Source organism: Zosterops lateralis (genome assembly GCF_965231275.1).
Source record: "Zosterops lateralis genome assembly, chromosome: 14".
Classification (NCBI taxonomy): Eukaryota; Metazoa; Chordata; class Aves; order Passeriformes; family Zosteropidae; genus Zosterops; species Zosterops lateralis.
In genome coordinates, this window is record NC_139774.1 from 17,975,190 (window position 1) to 17,983,757 (window position 8,568).

The 8,568-nt window shown below is 52.6% G+C and overlaps 1 protein-coding gene across 1 annotated transcript; it reads right to left on the reverse strand.

Annotated features, from left to right (window-relative positions):
* Nucleotides 1–1,026: 1,026 nt before the first annotated feature.
* YIPF5 (Yip1 domain family member 5) lies at nucleotides 1,027–8,207 on the reverse strand. The gene is made up of 6 exons (XM_083871970.1): nucleotides 8,116–8,207; nucleotides 7,816–7,924; nucleotides 6,125–6,294; nucleotides 5,117–5,262; nucleotides 2,752–2,933; nucleotides 1,027–2,106 (listed from the first exon to the last, which is right to left on the reverse strand). Exons 2-6 carry the CDS (start codon nucleotides 7,914–7,916, stop codon nucleotides 1,944–1,946), a joined length of 762 nt encoding a protein of 253 aa, XP_083728096.1. The 5' UTR covers nucleotides 7,917–7,924; nucleotides 8,116–8,207; the 3' UTR covers nucleotides 1,027–1,943.
* Nucleotides 8,208–8,568: the final 361 nt, after the last annotated feature.

Genomic DNA, 8,568 nt, shown 5'->3' on the forward strand with positions numbered 1-8,568 from the left:
GGCAATAAGGAGTCAATGCACTCACATTAATTACTGCACCAGAAGTTTGGGGTATTTAAGACAACCTCCCAAGACATGACACTGGTTTTTATCAGGTCCTCCAGTGAAGTCAAGTGTTTGACCTCCTGCTCTCCTCTGCTTCTCTCTGCTCCCCAGAGAACACTTAGAAATTCAGTTACAAACTGCTAAATCCTGCACAAAATGCTCCTGGAAACTCCTGGGTCAACCCTCCCTGCTGGAGTGGAACGTGCAGTGTCCTCCACTGCTGACTTTGTGAGCATTTAAATCTAAACAAATCCCTTTTCATTTAAATCTAAACAAATCTCTTTTCCTGTGGTCTCTCCAAACTCAGCAGTTCTGTTGCCAGGGCAACACTGAGTTGTTTTTCCTGTGCACTGAAGTTTGCTTGTAGTGGGGGAAGAAAACATTATCTATAATATTTTAATATATTATTATTATATGTCATAATATATTATTATCATTATATATTATAATATATAATTAGTAAATATTATAATATAGTTATTATAATATAATTAATATATAATTATATATTTATACTATATTATTATAATTATATATTAATTATATATATTATAATATATATAATTATAATATATATATTATATAATATATTATAATATATTATATATTATCCAGGAGATCACCCTGGAAGGAACCTGTGGAATCACTGCAAAGCTTTAAGAATTCCCCTCTGGAATGAGTGCAGGATAAGCTGAATTATCTGTTCCCAAAGTACAGAATTAGAGTGTTAGAACCTGCCCTGCTCAGGCAGCTGAGGCAGCTCTTCTGTGCCCCAGAACTGTTTAATTAGTCTCATTAGCAATCAATGCCTTTGATCTGCACAGACTCAGGACAGGGGCTCCCTCCTGCTCTTCACTCACTGAACCAAACCCCAAATCCACCCAATTAATTCAATTTTAAACGTGATTTTGTTTCAACGTGAAAATCTCTATTTTAGTAAGCGAACATCAAAAAAATAAAATCAGGAAAATCACACACCTTTTTTCAAAATTTAAGGAAAATTTAATCAATATGCCTTAAATTATTTTACAATAACTACAATACTGACAAGCAATAACGTTTTCCAAATAATGGTGTTTTCCTTGGAAGTCCTGTGGGAGAGATTCCTCTTCATCCAGCAGCATTTGCACCCCGAGGGGAGGAACCTCTGCCAGTCCCTCAGAAACCCCAGTCAACATAAAGCTACAGACACCCCAATGTGGTCACGTTTCAAGTGTCACAGAATTACAGATCCCTTTCACTTTTAAGCATCTGTTTTTTCTACTTCATAGTTTAAAGTATTTTAATCCTGAAATACTCTCACAGCAAGTGGAGAAATAATTGAGACTGGAGAGTTTAGGAGGATATTGGTTAAAATATAGGAAATACTCTAATTACTTTTGTTCATTTGTGCATTTTTGGTGAGAGGGGGGTCAGGAAACAGGTTCCTCTTTCCTGTAGATTTATCCAAAGTCCTCCCAAAATCCACAGCAGCTCTTTTAACTGTTTTGGATAAAAATCTACCAATTTGTAACTGCAACCCTTCGCCCTCCCCTACAAAACAAAACAAAATGAACAAAAAAAATCACAACTCTCAAAAAAAAAAAAAAAAAAAAACAAAAAAAACAACCGAAAAGTTACTTTTTTCTAAAGATCTAGGAATGGGAAAGAAATCACAGGAACTTGATAAGCATGAACACGTATTAAAGCTCTGGACTGCCCCAGGTCATTGAAAACAGTATTCAAAGTCCTAAAAAAAGTGAACACGAGACATTTTCCATTGTTCCGGGTGATTCAAACAGGTCTAAGTTTCATGATAGCAACACGAGACAGTTGTTTGCAGCTGTTTTCTGGTCCAAGTCCATGCTCCAAGCTGGGATTTTTTCCTTTTGGCCCCCTGGAGTCCCCCCAGAGTCTGTTCAGAAGACGGAGATGAGGGCGAAGACGCCGTAGAGCAGCGCGCAGGGATAGGCCACCAGCAGCTGCTGCCCCTCCATGGCTAAGGCAGAGATAAAGATCTTGGAAGCAGAAAAGCTGCACCAGCCAATAATTCCAGCCGTGAGGATAATCCCCATCACCCCCCTGCAAAGGCAGAAAGGAGAGAATCCCTGTGAGACCTGGGGAAACCCACCTGCGGGAGCCACAGCTGGACTCACCCAACAGTTCTGGGATGGATTTCAGCATTTGGCATTCAGTGAAATATTCCCAATAAAAGCAGTGGGAAAGCACTGGCACAGGGTGCTCAGGGAAGCTGTGGCTGCCCCTGGATCCCTGGCAGTGTCCAAGGCCAGGCTGGACAGGGCTTGGAGCAGCCTGGGACAGGGGAAGGTGTCCCTGCTCATGGCAGGGGTGGGGCTGGATGAGCTTTCCCAGTCCCAACCATTCTGGGATTCTGGAATTTTAGAACACCTCAATTATGAGGGTAGAAATCCCCCTCCAAATGAACTCTGTGCATGTGAAATCTCAAAGCACTTTTACTCAGTCCACCCAAACTCAGTGATGTCCCTGCCCCAAACTCAGTGATCCCCCTGTCCCCAATTTAGTGATTCCCCTGTCCCCAATTCACCCAAATTCAGCGATTCCCCTGCCCCAAATCCACCCAAACTCAGCTATGTCCCTGCCCCTAGTCCCCCCAAACTCAGTGATGTCCCTGCCCCAAACTCAGCAATTCCCCTGCCCCAAATCCCCCCAAACTCAGCAATTCCCCCACCCAGGGGCAGCACTTACTGCAGGGAGAAGAGGATGGCGAAGGAGGAGAGCAGGATCATGGGCAGCAGGCAGTAGCCCAGCACACTGGCCACGCAGCCGAAGGACACCCCGGTCATGCTCATCAGGTTCAGCAGGCAGAACATGCCCACGCAGCCGATGGCGCTGATCCCGTACACGTACCCGAACTGGATCTTCCCTGCCTGCGGGGACATGGGGTCAGGGGGGACACCATGGGATGGGGTCAGGGGGAACAGCACGGGGGGAACAGCAAGGGATGGGGTCAGGATGGGATCAGGATAGAATCAGCACGGGATAGGGGTCAGGATGGAACAGAGCAGGATGGGGGTCAGGATGGAACCAGCATGGGATGGGGTTAGAATGGAACAGCACAGGATGGATCCAGCACAGGATAGATCCAGCACAGAATGGAACCAGCACGAGATGGGGTCAGGATGGATACAGCACAGGAGGGATCCAGCATGGATCCAGCACAGGATGAGATCAGGATAGAACCAGCATGGGATGAGGTCAGGATGGACCCAGCACACGATGGGGGTCAGAAGGGATCCAGCACAGGATGGATCCAGCACAGGAGGGATCCGGCACAGGAGGGATCCAGCACAGGAGGGATCCAGCACAAGGAGGGATCCGGCACAAGGAGCAGACCTACCCACCCTGGAGCACAGCAGGGGTGGGCACAGGCATTGTCCCCCAGCTCCCTCATTCCCTCACTCCCACCCCACAGGGAGTGTTTCCCCCCCAGGACACCTCATGCTCCAGGAGCCTGGAATTCCTCCTGACTCTGTGGATCTTAATGGACAGGTTCTGATCTGATTGTTGTTCTCTGATCTCAGCCCAGGAACTGTTCAGGGTTTAACCAAGGACTTTTCATGCTAACTGATTACTTGCAATACTGATCTTTACAGAACTGGTGTGTAAAGACAACAAAATTGTAATTGGGGAACTCCTTGACAAACCCAGGGCTGAAGTCCTTTAATTTGTGGCAGAATGCACAAAGTTATGGCACAAGGAAAATTATATAAAAAAAAAAAACCAGGAATAGCTGAGGCTGAGCTGCCAAGCACTGGGTGTGAACTCGGGATTAGCTGAGGGAGACTTTAAAAAGCCAAACCCAAACTTTCTTTGTTCACAAGCCCACAGCAGCACAGGTGGGTCATGTCCATGTGTTCAGTCACCTCCTGGTTTTCCCAGGCTGAGACTGAGGCTCCCCTTCCAGCACCTTCCTCTGCAGGACATGGGGCTGTTCCAGGGTGTCCCTTTCCAACAATTCCCAAACTGGGTGTGCTCAGACCCAGCTCTCCTCCTTCCCAAGCAGCACAGGAAACAATCCCACCTGCTGCCCGCTCTGTGCCAGGCTCAGCTCACTCCCCCTCACCACACTCTGTGGCTTTTTTTTAAAAAAGCACACAGGAGAAATCAATTTTTAGGAAAAGAAAATTTAAAGGTGTCTATTATAAACACCTTCATTAATTTGACTGGCCTACTTTCCATAAATAACAGTGACTTATTAAAGTAGGCTTGAAGTCCCCTTGGTACCAAAGTGTGTTTTAACTGTCACAGCAGCGTGAAATTTTAGGCAGAAATGAAAAGCAGTGCCTGGAGCATTTAAAGCTAAAACAGATGAAAACCCCTGAAGCTTTCAATGCCCAGGAATGGGCAATGAAATGCTGTTTGCTGTCATCTCATCACTGACACTCAGGAGTCTAAATTAAAGCACAGTCTTATTCCAATTAAGCTCAGATAGAAAAGGTGACCAGGCTCCAGCAGTGCCAGGCCCACTGAGGATTACAGTGAGTGTGAAAGTGGGTTTGCTGCAGAGTGATTTGACACTGCAGAGTGATTTGACACTGCAGAGTGACTTGACACATCCCACCACTGTGAGAGCCCCAGTGCCTCCTCCACTCACACACAAATCCCTGTCCTGTGCAGGCTGAGGGCTGGACTCTGATGATCCCTGAGGGTCCCTTCCCACTCCACAAAAAGGATGAGCTCCCCTGGCTCCCCAGGCAGCACTGCAGTGCCCCTGCAGGCTCTGCAGCCCCTCCCAGGCCCCCCAGCAGCCCTGCAGGCTCTGCAGCCCCTCCCAGGCCCCCCAGCAGCCCTGCAATGATCCTGCAGCCCCTCCCAGGTCCCCCAGCAGCCCTGCAGGCTCTGCAGCCCCTCCCAGGTCCCCCAGCAGCCCTGCAGGCTCTGCAGCCCCTCCCAGGCCCCCCAGCAGCCCTGCAGGCTCTGCAGCCCCTCCCAGGCCCCCCAGCAGCCCTGCAGTGCCCCTGCAGGCTCTGCAGCCCCTCCCAGGTTCCCCAGCAGCCCTGCAGGCTCTGCAGCCCCTCCCAGGCTCCCCAGCAGCCCTGCAGAGCCTCACCAGCAGCAGGGTGGCCCCAAAGGCCAGGCAGAACACCATGGGCCCAGCCAGGTCTGTCTCGTTCATGATGTTGCCGTCAGCCACCTTCAGGGGGTGCAGCACTGTTAGTGTTTTCTGCCAGATGTGGTCGAAATTGATCCCCAATTCTGCAAGTGAACAGAGAATGGAGTTCATTTCTTCCCTTCCTGCCTGTCCCACCTGCTCCACCCTTTATCCTCCTTGTTTCTCCACATCCCAGCTCCCCCAGGTCTGTGATGGGCACCAGGGATTTGAGCCCTCCCCTCTCTCCTCCTGCTGCCTCCACACATTCCAGTGCCCAGGTGGGTTCTGAAGGACCAGGGAAGAGCCCAAGCACAGAGTTCTGGGCTCACACAGGTCCCTGATCCTGTTTTATTTATGTAAGTAAAGTAGTATTTTTAATAAAAAAGTGCAGGGGTGGAAGATATCACCTGGGGACAGGTGTGATAGATGCCTATCCCTCCACCCAGTGACAGTGAGGGTTTATTCAGTCTGGAACTAAAAAAATCACAGAAATAAGCTGGAAATTGATCCAGGCCAGCCAGACTTAGCTGAATATCCAGCCTGCACTCTGCACAGGCATTTCTGCAGTGTTTGGCATTCCTTGTTAGCAATGAAACATTCCTGTTATAACCAAGAATCAACTCAAAGGACCTGCAGCCACACATTTCACAATAGTGGGCAGTCACAATTATTATTTGCAACAAGAGGAATATTAAGTGTTCTGTCACAAAGGCAGGTCTCCCAGATAACTGATTTAATCTTCCACACAGCAGCTGGTGTGAATCAGGAAACCACCAACTTCCAACTGCAGAAGTTCACACAAGAACAAGGATTTCCCATGCCAAAACACAAGTTCAAAAAAAAAAAAAAAATCAATGAGAATTTCAAACACACAGAGCACTCCCAGCAGCAGGGAATCCACACACTGCTACCAACTCATCCCCAAACTAGGAGGAGTTCTGGATCCAGGCCACAGCCAAGTTGTACCTTCTAATAGTGGAGGCTCATCCTCGAAGTTGCTGCCATAAAAAGACTGTGCTGAGGTTGGAGTGTAGCCCTGTGTGGGCTGGTAGATCTGCCCCGTGTAGGGCTGCTGCTGCTGCATCATGTCCGGGGGCACAAAGCCCTGCTGGGGGTACTCGTAGCCTCCATAGGGCCTGCAAAGCACAACCCCACGTTAGGGCACAGCCAGAGCTGCTGCTCAAACACCTCCTGCAAGGCAGAGCTTCTTCCAGTCAGTACAACACAGAAAACCCTTCCTTCTGCCTTAGAAATCCCACAGGTCCTCCACAAAAAGCCCCAATCAAAGCCACCCTCTGCCCTAAACAAACTCTTCAGGTGTTCCTGCCACTGATCCATCCCAAGTCCAACCACAGAGATTTCCATCAGCTTTTCCAAAATCTTTAACTCTGGAAAGAGAAGGAGGGAAAAGGCAGAACTCATTGTGTGAGCAGAGTCCAGCCCTGTGATCCAGCCCAGGGGATGGCACTGCCCTGTCCCATCCTGCCCAGGGGATGGCACTGCCCTGTCCCATCCAGCCCAGGGGATGGCACTGACCTGCCCCTGATCCTGCCCAGGGGATGGCACTGCCCTGTCCCTGATCCTGATCCTGCCCAGGGGATGGCACTGCCCTGTCCCATCCAGCCCAGGGGATGGCACTGCCCTGCCCCTGATCCTGCCCCATCCTGCCCAGGGGATGGGATTGACCTGCCCCATCCTGCCCAGGGGATGGGATTGACCTGCCCCATCCTGCCCAGGGGATGGCACTGCCCTGCCCCTGATCCTGCCCAGGGGATGGCACTGCCCCATCCTGATCCAGCCCAGGGGATGGCACTGCCCTGTCCCATCCTGCCCAGGGGATGGCACTGCCCTGTCCCATCCTGCCCAGGGGATGGGACTGACCTGCCCATCCAGCCCAGGGGTCACACAGACGGACCAAAGCCCCCAGCCCAAGGCTGGATGTGCACACAGGGCTGCCAGGACTCCCCTGGCCCAGGAGAACCCCCCACACCCCCTTGCTGCAGCCTGAGACTCATCACAGGCTCACTGAGGTGACACTAATTTCTATTCCCAAGTGAGTGGCTGGAGATGGAGCTGCACAAGAACAGTATTTCTCCTCCCAAGGACATGCAGATCACTTATATGATTCATATAATTCATATAACTTGTCCCTCAATCATCTAACACCGCTCTGAAATCTACCAGGCATAGAAACCAACACAGAATTCCTTCTGATCTCCATCTACAGACAGTGAGCTCAGCTCTCCATCAAACAGAGCAGTCAGGACTCACTTCCAGAAACCAGCAGTTGGCTGGGGAGCCAAACCTTTCCTGGAGACACAGAAGTGTCCTAAGGGAGCCCAGAGGAGAACTGGGGAGGGACTTTGAACAAGGGCCTGGAGTGCCAGGACAAGGGAATGGCTCTCAGTGCCAGAGGGCAGGGCTGGGTGGGATTTGGGGCAGGAATTGTGCCCTGGCAGGGTGGGCAGGGCTGGCAGAGCTGTGGCTGCCCCTGGATCCCTGGAGGTGTCCCAGGCCAGGCTGGACATGGGGCTTGGGGCACCTTGGGACAGTGGGAGGTGTCCCTGCCATGGCAGAGGGTGGGAAGGACTGAGATCTGGGGTCCCCCCAGGCCGAGCCCCGGTTTGCCGTGACCCCGGGCCGGCCACAGGAGTTACTTGCTGTACGGCCGCCCGCTGTAGTCGTAGGGCTGCGCCTGGTCCTCGATGCTGTAACTGGTCTGGAAGAACTCGGTGTTGAAGCTGTCGAACCCGGACATCGCCCCCTCTGCAAGAGAACAGCGCGGCGGGTCCCGAGCGCTCCCGGACCGGCCCGCGGGCCCTCCCGCCGTTCGGCCCCGGGACCTCGCACTGCGCCGGGGCCCCGGGATGTCTCTGCCCCGCTCTCCCGGCCGCTCCGCACCCCGGGATCTCACTCCCCGCCCGGGATCTCGCTCCCCGCCCGGGGTCTGGCCCTACCTGCGGCCCCGGCCCGGCCCCGCTCCCGCCGCCGCGGCCCCTGCGACGTGTCACGGCCGCGCCTCCACTTCCGGGACAGCGCGCGCCGCCGCGAGCATGCGCGGGACGGGCCGGCCCCGGCACCGGGACCTCCCTCTGCCCACCCCGGCCCGGCCCGCGGGCCCCCCCAACCCCGCCCGGCCCCGCCCCGCTCCGGCCCCGCCCCTCTTTGGCTTTAGCCCCGCCCCATCTTGGCTTTAGCCCCGCCCCGGCGCTTCTCTGGCTCCGCCCCGGCCCCGCCCCGGCCCCGCCCCAGCTCTCCCTCAGCCCGGCCCTCCTTCCCTCAGCCCTGTCCCTCCTCAGATCTCCACAGCCCTGTCCTCCTCAGCTCTGTCCTCCTCAGCCCTGTCCCTCCTCAGATCCTCCACAGCCCTGTCCTCCTCAGCCCTGTCCTCCTCAGCCCTGTCCCTCCTC